Source organism: Aphelocoma coerulescens, chromosome 1A (assembly GCF_041296385.1).
Source record: "Aphelocoma coerulescens isolate FSJ_1873_10779 chromosome 1A, UR_Acoe_1.0, whole genome shotgun sequence".
NCBI classification, from domain to species: domain Eukaryota; kingdom Metazoa; phylum Chordata; class Aves; order Passeriformes; family Corvidae; genus Aphelocoma; species Aphelocoma coerulescens.
Window position 1 is genome coordinate 22,976,344 of NC_091014.1, and position 16,702 is coordinate 22,993,045.

General features: G+C 37.5%; 1 protein-coding gene across 1 annotated transcript in view; it reads left to right on the forward strand.

The window, feature by feature from the left end:
• The window catches only part of WASL (WASP like actin nucleation promoting factor), a 49,646-nt gene extending 36,833 nt beyond the window's left edge, over positions 1–12,813 (forward strand). The window contains exons 6-11 of the mRNA XM_068996279.1: positions 1,499–1,667; positions 4,888–4,930; positions 5,326–5,479; positions 8,542–9,062; positions 10,143–10,251; positions 11,687–12,813. Coding sequence (XP_068852380.1) covers positions 1,499–1,667; positions 4,888–4,930; positions 5,326–5,479; positions 8,542–9,062; positions 10,143–10,251; positions 11,687–11,748 — 1,058 coding nt within the window. The 3' untranslated portion in view covers positions 11,749–12,813. The remainder of the gene's footprint in view (positions 1–1,498; positions 1,668–4,887; positions 4,931–5,325; positions 5,480–8,541; positions 9,063–10,142; positions 10,252–11,686) is intronic.
• The last annotated feature ends 3,889 nt before the right edge of the window (positions 12,814–16,702 follow it).

Sequence of the window (16,702 nt, forward strand, 5' to 3'; positions counted from 1 at the left end):
CTCTCAAAGGACAGTTGTCTAGATCAAAACATTTCTAGATAAAAGCATTTCTGCTTAGCAGAAAATGTTTCAGAAATTTTTCCATGCAGCTTTAAATCTTGTCCTTTAAGACTCCTAGGGTGTTGGAGAATGTTAAGAATGTTGGAGTTGTCATGTTTTAGATGAGTTTTGTCTAGCCCAATGTCATGTTTCTGTTCTTATTTCTTTTCCTGGCCAGTACTAGGTGCTTCCCACTGAGGTGTTTAACTGTGAATGTCAGCTATGTTATCTGATGTACTGTCTACTTGTCCTTTATGATTTTTATTTTGAACTCTGAACATAAGGCTTGTTGGTTCTTTCTGAATGCAGTTATGAAAAAATAGTGTCAAAATAAGGTTTATATTTATCAAAGTCTAGTTAGACTTTTTTTATCATCTGCCCAGTAAGACTGGGTCTTACTTCAGCTGATTTGCTAACCACTGGGTCTTAACTCACAGGGAAGTAGGGAATGTTTTCAAACTATTTCTTGCCAAACGGGTTTTAAATTACCTGCTTAATCTCATTCTTCCGAAACTGAAATTACTTACCCTTTTCTTTAAATATACACCTGTGTGTATGTATGTATACATATGTATGTATATAATAAATGCATAAATTGCCTCTTAGTATTTAAGTACTGCTATCACTTGCTTATGTCAAGAGTTATCTTCTGTCAAAGCTAAAAAACCAGAGTGGAACATGTGCTAGGTATGTTCGTTTGCTAGTATTACACAAGTAACATTAAAATGCTAAATTCACAGGAGTATAATTCAGATACATTTTAAATAACTGGAAAAATAATTCAGAATTATTTATAATTAAGGACAAAGTTTGAGAACATACATGGAACACTCAAGTTTTATTTCTGGTGCCGTTTTTACTCTTTGCATGCCATTGCTTATCTGGGACTTCACTGTTTTGAAAACCTGTCAAAGAGTAAGACGTAAGAAATCCTGAATAGTTCCACAGATGTTGTCCTATATTTGAAGACAGTAGTGTGTCCAGAGCAGCCTTCTGTAGTTGTTGTGATGTTCAGGGTCTGTGTGTGATGGCAGAAGGCATTCCCACTTGGGGCTTATTAAGCAAAGGTTCTGTCTCCTGAAAGATTAGTTTAGTGTGCTGCCCAGGTAATGGTCTGCTGGCTCTTCGGGTCCAACTGTTTATGAAGTCACATCTTTGATCTTATCTAGGATTGTATCTTCATGTGTCTCATCATTCCATGTGTTCTGTGCAAGCGGCAAAAACCAAGTCATAGTTCAGAAAATATTTCTGTTGTAGTTCAGAAAATATTTCTGTTTCTCTGCTTTAGCAACTTTTTTTTTTTTCATCAAATAACTTAGTTTATGCATCTGACATCCAGAACCCCTCTGGATGCACATGGTTTGTAGAGCTACAGCTCAAAAACAACCCTTAACATTTGTGGATTGAACATGGCATTGTTGAAACACAGTAGTAAAAATCCTGTACTTTACTTTTACAGGCCCAAATCTACCAATGGCAACTGTTGATATCAAAAACCCAGAAATTACAACTAACAGATTTTATACTCCACAAGTCAACAATATTTCATATACCAAAGAAAAGAAGAAAGGAAAAACTAAAAAAAGAAGATTGACAAAGGCAGATATTGGAACTCCATCTAATTTCCAGTAAGTAAATTTTTGAGTTTGGTTTTGGATGGGTGGAAGTTTTGTTGGGGCAGGGTGGTTGTTGGCATTTGGTTCTGTTTTCATTTCTGATTTTTTTTTGTGTCAGTTACACTTGAAAATGGCCAAGTCTTGAATCTGTGTAACCTGAACTTGAACTAAGTAAATGCTAGCTGGAATGCTGTGGGGTTTAAAAGCAGGTTAGCTTATACACAGATGAGCATTTACTGCAGCTGTTAACAAAAAATCACTTGCTATCCAAAATCAGCTTAGAAAACACTTCAGTTGCATAGGGGTGCCTTACTGAAGTTGTTAGCTCAGTGGAGACTCATAGTCAACCTCACTGGTCAACCCTTTAACACTGTTACTCCTATGCCTGCACATATTTAGCTGTGCTTTGTCATGTGAAGTACACATTTGGGTCCTGACTTGTCATAACTGCAGAAATGACTTGCCATAATTTCATCTTTGGTTTTCTGTTTACAAACTTTTTCTGATGTGTAGGCTAGGACATACATCTTGTGATGAAAGTACAGCATGTATACATCCTTCAGGAATTTTTCCTGATGTAGTTTCTTATGTATCTTTAATCTTTTGGAGTAGTTATGACATACCACTTTAAGCTTCACTGTCATGAAACTTGGTTTTGGTCACTTTACTCAATTAACTGTTGCTTTCCTGAACATTATTGATGTTATAATCTTCTGCCTTTTAAAATAAATGTACTTTATTTGCTGAAGCAACAGGAACTTAAAGAGCTTGAGTTAGTTACAGGAAAGATCAGTTTCTGTGAAGCATTAGAAAACCACTGTGAGGTTTACATGCCAAGTGATTGTCTTGTTCTTTTGAACTGGTATGTTGCATCACTTACACTAATGTGTTTTCCCAGAATAAAATTCCATTAAAATAATGTTGACATTACCAGTTACAGTAACATTACTGCACAGTGTTTTGGGATAGTGCTCTGTGGAATGGCATAGTGGATGGAACATAAAAGAGGTGGGCTGAAACACTTCCCTAAACAGACTCTGCCTAGAAAACTCAGGCATCAACCTTGTTCTTACTGATACGAGTATCAATGAAGTGCTGCATCTGTTAGTGTCACTTGAATGGAAAAATACAGAAAAGAAGGAAGAGGGAAACAAAAATGAAGAGTGCTTGGTAGTTGGTCACTGTTGTGGCTGTACTGGTGCAGACTTGAGCATATGTGGACAAAATTTGCATTACTATGTCAGAACTCTGTTTGGAATGTCTGGAAGAGGTTGTGCAGCAGCATAGATACAAAATTACTTTGAGACTTTGTTAATGATGTCTATCAGAGTGTGACCTAGAAAAGCTGAGAGTAAGGTGATAAAATACTTCATGGAGTTCAAGCAAAAGATAAGTTCCACTATCATTAAATGTAACATTAAATTGTAAGTGGTGAACCTTTATAAAAGAATTCTGTTGAAAGTCTACTTAAGTTCCCTGTAGAGTGCAGCGGCTGTGTCATCTTACTGTGTAAGATAGTTTAATTGCAGGTTTTGTACAAACATACAGAAACTGGCATTTGATATTGTTAGGCAAATAAGCTACTAGGATAACTTGTATGTCACTTGTGCTGTGATACTGGTGAACACCAACACAGTCACTATTCATTCCAGATCAAAGTTGCAATCAGTAGATAAAATTTTTAAATGCCTTCTGTTAGACAGCTGTGAAGTTTCAGTGTTTTGAGAGAAAAACAACAATCTGTACTCAACATGAGTACAACTTACTACTGTATACGTTCTTCTAAGTAGCATTGGAGTTTCAATGCATTTGTATTGAAAAGATCTGAAAAACATGTGTCACAGGCAGTGTGTACCAGTAATTTATCTTACTCTGAAGGGTGAAAGATAAATGATAAATAATGCTAAAAGTATGGCATATAAAACTTCAGTATCAATTAAGCGCACTAAATTCTGAGTCATATGCTCACAACCTCTTAAAAGAGCATCCTGAGTCACACAGATGTGCTCAAGTATGTGGGTAATATTACATTAGTGGTAAACCAATGTCAACTTACATGTGCCAGTTAATACATTGCAATCAGCTATGAGACTCTGTTAGGAAATGCGTGTCTCATTTATGTGAAGTAAGCTGTAGCTTAGCATTCAGAATTCTGTAATCAATAAATCATCCCATATTTTGGTAGTTAAAGGCATTTAAATGATTAGGCAAAACAGGGCTTTCCTTGGTTTTCCTTTTTTATGGCATAATGTTACTTTAAACCAGACCTTTTACTTTTCTTCTTAAAATAAGTAGTTAGCTAGTCATAGTTACACCAAAACCAAAACTGATCATTGTACTTCAATATTCTCATGAAGAAAACTTGTGCTGTTGATAATAAGAGACCCAAGCAAGAATAGGAGGTCTGGTGGGTGAGGCACTGTTTAACAGGAGCCAAACAGTCTTTGTAATTTGGCAAGCTTAGCCTAAACTGCATTGGCTACTAACAGCTCACCTGGTATTTTTTATAACTCTGAGCTGAACTTTCTCAAAACTGTATCTTGCTTCTAGAAGTCACCATATGTGAAAAGAATCACAAAACATGGAGTCCTGGTAACATTATGGCTCTATCTTTCATATCCAACAGCAGTAACATGAAGTAGCTTGGAGTGGCACAAAACCCATCTTTGTTCTAACTGGTTATAGCATCACATAGAATAATACTTTAGTAGCCACATGACATGGCTACTAGAAGCTTAGGGAGATGGCAGCTGAAAACAGTCCTGACTTACCTTTGAAAGATGTGAATGGGAGAAGGGTGAAAAGAGAACACACAGTGATGGTAGGGAGGAGGAGGTTTTCCAGCTGCATGCCACTGAAAAATTTGGCAATAGCTCAAGGTCCAGTTGCTATGTAAAGGCTAAACTTCTCCTTGATCTCTGTGCAGCGAGCATTCTCTGAGATGAGATCTCTGCAGAGATCTTCCATCATTATCCGTGTGCACCATAGGGTAGCATGAAGCCTTCATGTTTTCCACAGGCTGTAACTTAAGGAGAGCAATAAATTCTCGATCTTCTGGACTTGAGACAAAAAGTGGAAGTAAAGAAGTTTTACTATTCCGTTCTCAAGTGGGGCACTGAGGAATAAGAATTGCTTAGAAGCTGGTAGTGATCTCTGGTTGTCTTGGTGTCTTCTTATTTTAGTTAACAAGATCCTTTTTATGCTGACTAAATGGACTTTTCTGCTTTTTTAGACACATTGGACATGTTGGTTGGGATCCAAACACAGGTTTTGATGTAAGTAATAAGTTACTGAAGACAATGATTTAAACTTTAGAGACTTTTTAATGTAAGTCATGAAGATTTGCATTAAATAAAAAGTTAACTGTACAATTAAATAGTTATAAATGGGGATTTTATGATGTGATGTAAACAGATGTTGGAGTAGAAGGGAATAGGCTGAGGGGGACTGAGGGGGGGAAGATTCAGAACCTTCAGTTTTTCATGCAGGATACTTACCCCTCCTAAAGTAGTATTTTCCAACTTGAAAAGTCAACCCAGAGACATGTACGTCACCTTGCTGTTCCTTTTAATGATACGGTTTGTGGCTATTTGTTTCCCCTAATACAAATGATATTTTAAAAATACCTCCACATTTCAAGCTACTTAAAACTAATGTATCTGATTTGCAGGTGAACAACTTAGACCCAGAACTGAAAAATCTGTTTGATCTGTGTGGAATTTCAGAGGCTCAACTAAAAGACAAAGAAACTTCAAAGGTCATATATGATTTCATTGAAAAAACAGGAGGTGTGGAAGCTGTTAAAAATGAACTGCGCAGACAAGGTGGGATTCCTTTTATTTCCACGTAAAAATTAACAGGGCGTTTTTTGCCTTAACGATTAGAGTAGAAACTGTTGATGGTGAGCAGTTTTTGATTCTCTTCTCTGGGCTTCATGTCACTGCAGTTGCCCTGGATCATGTTTCCATACACTATATACAATGTAAAAATGTTCAGGCATGACCCATGAGAGTACTTGTCTCTTAGGAATAAAGATATTTATGCCAATTAAATAACTTCCAGTAGCACTTAGTCTGACTGCAAAGCTATGCAGTATGTTTGATAAAGATTTTTTTAGACTGCATGTGTTAAATATTTATTTGTAAGCTCAATTTTATAAAGAATATAAAATGTTGGAAGCCATAACGCTGTTGTCAGCTGTAGTGATAGTACATGGCTGGCAGGCATGTATGGTGCCTATTTACCCTGGCAGCACTATGCAGTGAGCCTTGCAACACCTACAGACCTGCAAATTTTATATTATTTTTTAAAGTTAGTTTTTTTCTAATTTGAAATTAAAAATACTAGTTTTAAACATGCTTCTGCTGCAAAAAATTTCTCAAGCTGCTGCCTGCCTAATCTTTTAATGTGACCTCAGCTGACGTATTATCTAGTGGAAGATAGCAAGTCAGTTTAAAATTACCCTGCCAGTGCCAAACTTTCAAAAATTTACTTAGAGCTCTTCTCAAGAGAAAAATTATGTAAATTGAAATTAATAGCAGTTTGAAAGCAATGAGTAAATTGTTCAGTGACTGAAGAGATACAGAATCAGGGTACAATGACTTGTTAACATTTATTCCTTAGGTCCCCCGCGGTGGAGCGGTATGTACTTGAGCTGGCATCTAAGCATATGCTTCAAAGTATTCATGCTGTTGTGTGATTTCTTTCCTCGATGATACCTTAGTCTGCACCTGTTTGACTGCAATACTAAAAATTATGTTTGAACTTCTTAGTTAAATTGCAAGCAAAACTTCCAGTTACAATTTTTTTGTCTCTGTAAGATATCTGTCAGCTTCTTTATAGAATCTTAACTCTGTTTAAATGTTTACAGAGTTGTTGCTCCCAGATTGCTAACTGTAAAACTAGATTGAGAAGACTTGCCTTGGAGTCTTATGACTAGTTTAAAATATTTTAAAAATGCCCATTCTTTATTTTGTATGTGTTAACTTCATATTATGGCCACTTGCATGTATGCAATTAAAAGAAAAACCTCATCTAGAACATGCGTGATGATAATCTACCTCTGTGCTTTTTGATAGAGGTAGATAAAATACTCCAGTATTTCAGTGAGTTTATCCACAATTGTGTTACCTGACATATAGGCTTGACTGCTGTTTGAAGTGTTCTTTCTCGACTGAAGCACATTTTTCTGTGTTTATTGCAAGAATTTCTGTGCTTACATATTCACCCTGTGAGGATGCTGACTAGAGAGTTGCAGACAAACCGTTCTGCTGAGATGGAAATTACTTTCCTGTTTTCCCTGCCCTTTCCCTAGTTTTGGTACTGGTGGTTGTTTTTTTGGTGACAGTATCATCAATAGAAGATTATACAAACTTTATTGTTAATAGCAGTGTACAGATTAGTGTGCATTTATAAAAAAGAAAAATTATTTTCTTGCTTTACTTGTACCATCTGAGAGGGAAGGGAGAGAGGATGAGTTAATGTGCTCTCTCCCTGCTGCTCCTCCCTCACACTACAGTTGAGTGCAGACGAGCTGAGTGCTGTTGCCACAGATCAGATGTGGCATCTTTCTCTAGATATAATGCGAATAAACCATTTCCCCGCAGGAAAACCTAAACCTTGTGTTCAAAATCTACAGACAGTGCAGACTCTTGAGCCACGAGTATCTCCTTAGTATTGCCAAAACCCCGTACGTAGTGCTTGGCGGGTTGTTACGCTTGGTAATGCCGCCCTCCAGTGGCCGGAAAGGGAACTACGGTCATATCAGCCAAAAATGGTGGCAGTTTTTAAAATCAACGTTGGCAGTATGTCTCTTGGAAAATATATGACATTTCAGAGGCAATTCTCTCCGTGTTGTTCTTGTGAAGGGGTAGAAAAAAACCAGCAGCTTGTGGAACTTAAGAACATAATACATGATTTCAAGAGTAGTATCTTCTCTAAAGATGAGCCAGGAAGGAGGATTTGAGGTACTAGTGACTCCTGCTTCTGCAGAATCCCATTTTTAGGGATGTTCCCTTCTTCATGCCAGTACAGTCAGCCTGCTTTCTTTGCAAGTAACATGAAGGGGATAGTAGAAGATGTAAAGAAGTATCTTCTTGAGTGTAATACCCTTTTTGTTATAAAGGCATATGAAATCAAACATGAATTTTCCTAGTTATGTGATGGCACCTGGATTATTAAGTAGTTATGTGCAGCAACCACACAACCTAAAGTACCATGAGCCATTAGATGCTTAATGGAAGAGGAAATGAAACGGTGCTATTTAAAATGCCATTAGCAAAGCAAGTACGTTTCAAGGCCACTTCACAGAGAAATGATCCTGTGTGTTTAGCCCTAAAATCGTTTCCTTTTGACAGTCCTTACCATAAAGATATTGTTGGAAGTAATTTTCAGTAAAAGAGACTAAGAGTCAGTTTATGCTGCATTATAATGCATTAGTAGGGGAATTTCTGTTACTAGAAGATACTGCTTCAAAAAACGTTTCTGCAATTACCTAATAAAATAATGGATAGACTAGAAAGTGGAAAATTCACTTTAAGTCTATTTTCTGGAAAGTTTTTCTCTTTTGTTCTGTCCTAGATCAACAAAACTTTACAGGATTCTTCTGAATTTTAATCAGTCTTTCTGTGTATTGCACGTGCTTCGTGCAGTGGTTGACTCTTTTACAGAATATACAACTGATATAGGCTATGTTTAGCTTGGTTTGCCATATAGGCATAGCTTATATTCAGCTGTATCCAGTTTAATCCAGAATTGGTAAAATTTGCACAGGCACAGAGATCCTTGCAAAAGGCAAGGCACAGCCTGTTTTCTTTTTCTGCTAGTCTCTGAAAGACTTACAGGTGTGGGGTAGCATGTAATTCAAAGTTGCTTTGTTTCATTTCAGCTCCACCTCCGCCACCACCGTGCAGAGGAGGACCCCCTCCACCTCCACCTCCTCCTCCCCATAGCTCGGGCCCTCCTCCTCCCCCTGCTAGGGGCCGAGGGGCACCACCTCCGCCTCCTTCAAGAGCTCCCACAGCAGCACCTCCACCCCCACCTCCATCTAGACCTGGTGCAACAGTGCCCCCCCCTCCTCCAAACCGGATGTATCCTCCACCACCACCAGTGCATTCCTCATCTGCACCATCCGGCCCTCCTCCGCCCCCACCGCCACCAGCAAGTGGGTCATCTGTTCCTCCACCCCCTCCACCTCCTCCACCCCCTCCTGGTCCTCCTCCACCACCAGGCCTTCCTTCAGAGGTTGATCACCAGCTTCCAGTTCCTGTGGGAAACAAAGCAGCACTCTTGGATCAAATCAGAGAAGGAGCTCAGTTGAAGAAGGTAGAACAGAACAGTCGACCGGTGTCCTGCTCAGGAAGAGATGCACTGCTAGACCAGATACGACAGGGTATACAGTTGAAATCCGTGAGTAAAAGCTCTTTCTCATCCAGGTCCCCTTGAGACTTGCAAATGCAGTGTGAACAGTAAATTGTGGCTCTGCTTTGGGGCCAAGATTGTAAGTTTTAGAGTTTCTGAAGTGATGACTAAACAGTAGTACTGAGAAAATGCAAAGAGCACACATTTGCTACAGATGAGTATTGGTACATGAAATTACCCTGTCAAACTCATTTCTCACTTTTGAGTAAAGCTTTAAGTGTAAATCCTACAATGACAATGCCATAGTATCATGGCTGTACAGAACTTCTGCAAGAATTATGAAAGATTGCTGCTCTCCTGAGTATTCAGTAAAATAATCTAAACTGCATGGGATGAATTTAGGAGTAATGACAGTGGAAGGCAAACACTACATTTATTAGTTTTATTTTCATCTTAAAACAGACCTGTGTTCTGCAACTGTTGAGGCTTGTAAGAAGGTGGCTGCCTGTGTCTGGACAAGTGCTGCCCATGAGAGAAGCTGTAGCTGTCCCTGCTGCAGTACAGGCTGTTACTGTTTCTTACTGATGCCACTGATTATCTTAAAATTAATTTATTAGAAATAATTTTTCCTGTTGGTACTTATTTTCTGTCACTCCTCTGCACTTGAGGCTTCTGCTGTAAAAAGTGTAAGGGTGTGTTCATATTTATTTGCCATTAGAGATATGCATTCTCAAAGTTAATTACTTCAGAAAGGATTATCAGCCCAAAGCAGTCTCAGTTTACAAACCCAAACAATGAAAAATGTTTTGTGGCGTATACCAAAGACAAAATAAGTAGTGGTTATGCAGCCACACAAGTCATGCCTGTACAGTCATATTAAGAAGGTTTCCTTTAGATGAATGCTCACTTCATCAGAGCTGAAATATTTAACCTTGGGTATGGCTAACTACAGGTCTGTTATATGGTAAAAAAGTTAACTTTTATTAATAAAGATTTTGCAGTTTGAGCTAAAGGAACACACTTCCTTCTGGTGGAAAATAAACTCATTAATTTTAAAGGAAGTTTGTCTCAAAATGCAGAGGTTCTGTTTAGCTAACTGCATCTTTCTATTGTAACTTTTTTTCCAAGGTATCTGATGGTCAGGAGAGTGCACCACCTACACCTGCACCCACCTCAGGAATTGTGGGTGCGCTAATGGAAGTTATGCAGAAAAGGAGCAAAGCCATTCATTCTTCAGGTGCGTCTTACGGAATTTTTGTGACCTCCCGGTGTCAGGTTTTCAAGAGTTAACACTTTTATTTATCGAAAAGTACTCCTGGAGAAAAGCATGGATTCCAGCATATAGTGCAGTGCAGGATGCTCTCAGCAGCACCCTGGTGATGGGCTGAATGGGGTCCTTCATGCTGCTTTGAATTACTGGGGTGTAGCAATTTGTGGTAATCCTCAATTAAGTTACTAAGCAAGGTTAATATCCTTATAAAGACTTTCTTGCAACAATTTTTATTTACTAGCTGTCTGATGAAATAAGTTGTCAAAATATTTTGGAAGAAAGTTTTTCATGCTTTCTGTTTGTTGATGCTAAATCTCTTGCCAGTATTCAGCTCCTCAGCTGTGGCTCCCAGTGGGCTTTGGCTGCCACCTCCTGGATAAGGAGCAGATATCCAGTGTTACTTGACTAGGCCTCTACCAGGACTGCATCAACTTTCCATGCTTAAGTGCTGGGAAAAATCAGGGCTGCAAGAGGATTTGCATTTCTCAAATACCAGCCTGTAATAAATGTGGTTCAGTAGCTGCAATGCAGCTGTTTGAGTACATCTGTTCTGTTTAGGCTTTGATGCATTTTTTTTCTAGAGCTTGCCTTGGTATCAGAACTGGGTATGCAGTCTGCAGAGCACTTGACTAAGTGCAGTATGGTTTGTTGATATGCTGTGCTATGTAGTAATTGCCAGTTTTGGTACTTAAATTAAATACCTGGAGGGAGCTAAATGCAGTGTTTTCCTATGGGAAGGAAATGCTCTTGTCCAACAAATAAGTAGTCTAATTTTAACAGGCTACTTTTTTTAAAAGTATTATGCACATAAAAATGTGGAAGGCTGAATAAAGTCAACAACAAGCATTGACTTTGAAGCTGATGTTCATTACACAGCTTTGAATATTCCAGTATCCACAATGGTCTTTAGCACACCAGACCTTTTTGGGGGGGGCTGTTTTTTATCTGTTTGTAAAGTAAACAAATTCCATTACATAGTAAATCTGGGAAAGCAGTTCTTACATTCTAGAAATTAATGTGTTCCTGAAGTTTTAAATCCAGTCTGGAACAAGCTGGTAACTCTCACATTCTCTAAGAAAGAGTAGTAAGTAGTAACTGTTAAACAAGAGCTTCTGATTCTTTTTCTCCTAGAACAAAACACGTTTTTTCTCCTAGAACAAAACACGTTTTTCCTACGTGAGAAAAAGAGTGAGAAAAGAAACAAAATAGATTTAACTTCCAGCAAGTAACTGTCTAAACTGGATGTCATGTCTAGCAATCTTAAAATAGAGTATTACTAAATGTATTGTCATGACAACCTTGAACTGATTGTTCTCTTTTCAAAAAACTGTGACAGAAATCAGTAGCACTTTTATCATGTTAATTCTGTGCATGCAAGTGACTTGCTTTTCTTGTCTTACAGATGAAGATGAGGATGAAGATGATGAAGAGGACTTTGAGGATGATGACGAATGGGATGATTGATCATATATTATTATATATATATTTTTTAAGGTGAATGATATACTAAACACTGCTTTCTGTCTATGGATTCTGTAAAATTATCATGTAAATGTTCTACCAATTTGCTGTATATTTTTGTTGCCTTTTGCTTTTTTATTAATCTGTGCAATACCTCATTTAATCTGTAAAGGTTTGTCATAATCCTCTACAAAGCTACTCCCTGTTAATGTGTGCAAGTTTACACCTGGATGATCATATACATGTGAATACTTTCCATTCCATCAATAAGGGAGTTTAAATGTAATATGTGAGACTGACAAAAACCTTAATGTAATTTAGTTATAATGCAAGAAGGAAAACACTATTTTCATACCCTACTTTTTCTGTATCTAAATTTTCTTATTAAAGCCTAGTATAGCACTATGTTCTTTAAGTGATGCAGCTCTTAGTTTATTTAGCCCCTTGATTTCAAATGCAATGCTATATGAATGTTGAGGCTGGTTTATACTATTGCATGGTTTCAAATACATCAAAACATTGCAGTTCAAATCTTCTCAGTATGCTTTACATAACACAAAAGCACTACAGAAATGCACAGCTAGTTGTGAAAACTACCTTGCCCTAACTATAGTACTGACTGCCATTGAATGGCATTAGTAATTAAATTCTTCAATTGGAGACCTCTATCTGAAGTTAAACAGGGTGGCTCTATATTGTCTGAGTTGTGAAGGTAACTTTGAGGCAGACAAGTTCAACTTTTGGTTGGTTGGTTTGGGTTTGGGGTTTTGGGGAGGGTTTCTGCGGGATTTTTTTGGTGGTTGGGTTTTGTTAGTTGGTTGGTTTTTTGGTTGGGGTTTTTGGTTTTGTTTTTTTTTTTCTTCCCTGCTCTTACTTTCAGAAGGAAGATGCCTAAATTACTGGGGGCTGTACTGGGGGCTGGCAATCGCTACAGCTTGATTTATTTTTAAAATCAATTTTTTGTGGTTTTTAGGCTGAAGGGCTACATTTAAGGCTTGCTTCAATAGCATTTAATTACTTTTTAAATTTTGTAGGACATTGGTGTACTAATAAACACAAGTGGTATTACTTTGCAGTCTTTGCTTTATGGTACACAGCAGATGCTGAAACATCAATCCTACATTCTTTAGGTTGGAAAGTCATTAACTCAGAATTACACTTTGGATAAGTACTGAATTTTATGGCAGTATTTTGTCCTCATATGTTGGCTTTAAGACTGAGGGTTGTGATGAAGATCAAGAACCTGATTCACAAGAATAGTATTTGATTAAGTGGATAGGAAATGGGATTTTCATTTCACAGCTTGCACATTTTTATAAGTTGTACTTTGTAGTGCAGTAAACATTGGCACATCTGCCTATTACGAGAAACTAATCTATGCTACGTGGGTATTTAATATCTGCAGCATTAATTACTGTACTTACTGTAATTTTCAGGTAGAAAATCATTTTAAAAACCACATTATCTGACACAGAATGTTTAGTTAAATCAGTTACCTTTGGAGTGTAGTTAATACATAGTGTCCTGGGTCTTTGACTGTAGTCAGGGTATCAAACGAAATTTAAGTTATCGAAATTGTATTGACTGAAACCCAGTGTTGACCTGATCTTGACAGGCTGGACCTGCATGATACGGCTTGGATTTCTAACCCAGTTATAACCTAGTCTTTAGCAAATTATTTAGTCGTATGAGAAGAAAAGAAAGTTACTGAAAAGTAGTGGGAGAGGTAAGGTTGTAGTTAAATTATTCAGAGGACGCTAACTTCTTTCCAGGAGTAATTTAAGCACATAACTTGAGAAAAAAAAATTGCCAAGTGGTCTCACTTTCTTGCAGTAACTTTCGCATTGGCCTCTGCTGCTGGAAACACTTCCTGCTAACTTTGCTGCTGTAATGGCTTGAGCTTTGGATCAAGTGCAAGTGCAGCCTGGTGTAGCTAATGGCAGTGGAGTTAACAACTTGTGTATAAGGAAAATATTTGTATGGCTTTCATATAACTTCTGGCACCGCTCACTTATTTTTATTGCATATAGGGAATTTTAAAATTAAGCAGATGAGGCCTAGAGGTTTTCCTAACATGCTGCTTACTAGATATGTTTAGCTGTTATGTTCCCAGAATTGGAATTTCTGTAATATAGTTAATAATTAAGCATCACAGTTTATTAATCAAATTTCTGTTCTGGATTTTGGGAGCTCTGAAGTTACATTATTGAATAAAACTTTGATTTGTAGATACTGGCCAAAGAAAGTTTTTGGGTTTTCTATTTCTTCATACAAAAAGTACACTCACACCTGTGGTGTCCAGGTTAATATTTACTTTAAAGTAGTGTTTGTTCATGATAAATATCAGGCATACCGACTGTGATGGCAGTTAAGTTAGTCATAGCTGCATGCTTCAGCACTCTGCCACTTGCACTCCGAGCAGAAGATAGCATTTCATGATACTGGTGCATTGTTGCTAAACATTGTAATGAAGGCCTCTTATATATTCTGGTTAATTGACTGTCCAGATAGCCTTAGCAATTAACAAACTAGCATGAGGCTTTTGTATCTCAACACTCTATGTGCATAGACAATATCAGCTAGCCACTTGTACGTATGAAATTCGTAAGAACTTCTCAATCATTCAGTTTTCCATTTATCAAACTGAAATTTTTAGTATGTGAATTTTTGAAATGTACAGTGAATAGGATGTTGCACTGGTGGCAATTCATCATGAAGCATAATAAAATTAATTTGACCCAACTAGTGTAAAACTGTGTGGTTTTTAAGTGCTGATTATGGCACAGGTTTTAAAATAGATCTGTAGATTGATGACACACTTTAAAAGTAACTTTGGTCACCTGGTCAAATTCACAAAGCAGTAAATAGCCACGGTCAAATCGCAGTAGTTTCATGTCTCTGGAAAGTTGGATTGTGCTGTTGAGTAAACACAATGAGTTAGAATGTGACACCCCGTCCTCCTGGCAGATCTCACCGCTGCTAAGCAGCTTCCTTGGAAACAGCTACTGCTGCAGGCAAGTGTAATAAACCAGCAACATTTCAAGGTCAAACAAACATGGGATCCTTAATAAACATTCTAGGAGAAGTACTAAATAGTTAACTGTTGTCAATGAATGCTCTAACTTAACCTGAGTTTGAGTTCAGGACACTTCAGAAGTTTGCCTTTGTCTTCTAAAGCATCTGAAGAGTCCAGCATTTCAAACTGTTACCTGGCATACGCTTTGTTTTGAAGTTTAGTGCTTATCTGATTTCTAGGCCTTAAGTATGAGTCGAAATTGAATTGTTTATTGCAGGATGAGCTGAGGTATATAATCATTTCCTTTCCATTTCATAAGCAGAAGGTTAAAATATGCTTTTGAATGGAGGCTTTTCTTTTCTTTTCTTTAATTTGACAGTGGTTACTTTCCCAAGTAAGATTCTTGTAAAGAGGAAAAAGGAGGAAAGACCCTGTTGCTTTTAAGACTGTTAGCAGTCCCACTGCAACAGCCTTTATCTAATCATTAGAGGAATTCTTGGTCTAATTAAAGTTCCTGAAGCTTAAGTACAGTGATAAGCAGCTTTATTTATAGAAAAGTGAAAATGGTTTAGGGAAGCTTAAAAGATAGCCTTTGTCTCTCAAAGGACCAGTGTTACCCTCTAGCACTGCAGTAAGGACTCCTGTTGCTATGTATTTGTTTACTGCCTGGAGTTTTCTTGTGAGTGAGAAGATGGAAAGGATGGGGTAGTAAGAACTAGAATGTGAGCTGGGAGGTTTAATATCCATGTTTTAACTATCTTGTCAGTGACTCTAGCCTGACACTTCTAAGACAGTCTTTGAAAGTTTGAGGATGTTTGTCCAGCTGTGAAGGAGCCTTTTTGGTTTGTTTTTTTTTTATTGCCAAACTGCTATGGCATGTCTGCTATACTGTGCTTGAAAAAAAAAAGCATTGGTTGTTTGAAATCACAGGTTTGAAAACAATTAAGATACATGTTGAGAAGTAGAATCATTGTCCAAATATAATTAGTGGGATGTTTTTCTGACTAATTTTATTTTATGCTGAATTTTACAGTATTTGCAGGTTTAACCTGCTGTAATGAATTAGACTAGTAATCTGTCAGTTACTCAAATTTTTCTCTGATATAGTTTTAGGTAATAACTGCAGGACTTAACCATCTATAAACAGTGCCTCAAATTAGGAAGCTTGATATGTTACATTTATTGTGGGGTTTTTTAAATCTATTAGTATCAACAAATATATTTAAAGGCCTTTTTTCTTGTGCTCTAAAGGGTTTTTGGAGTCTCTCTGGAATGAAATTCTTGAGCCATTACTTCATGTGTGTGCTTTTTCCTCCCTGAAGCTTAATCATCTTGAGTTTGGTTACTTGAGCAGTATGAATTCTAAATTTATTACTTAAGGACTAGATGGGGGAGTGCAAGTTTTGCTTAAAAAACAGCCATTACCAGCATTATATTTTTATATGTAACAGTTGGGAAACACAATGAAATCTGGTGTTTAAAGCTTAAGAAATAGGATAATGCTTGTATCGTATATCAGACACAAAGTAGTTCCTTAATTGACATTGGCAGGCACACAGAATTGGGAAATGGCTCTTCTGGATGTTGATGCCAAAAACCAGGGAACTGCTGGAGCATCTGAGCTGGATTTGGAGCACTTTGTTGGTAGATGGGTCTTTCCCAGATGGTCAGGATACAAGGAACAGGGACTGACAAACTCTTGAGAAGCTTGCACATTTTCTTTTCTCTTTCTTTTCTAGATAATACTACAGGATTTTTATGGTTTGAGTAGTCCTTGGGACCAAAATAGGGCTTATTTAATAATCAAGAGAAGAAATAATCCTCAGAATACAGTCTTTCTGAGTTACAGCAGTCCAACTGTCAGCAGAGAATCTGGCTTTATTTTTAAATTCAAAATGAAATGGAAAAAGCAGTCCACACCCTGTTAACATAAAACGTTTT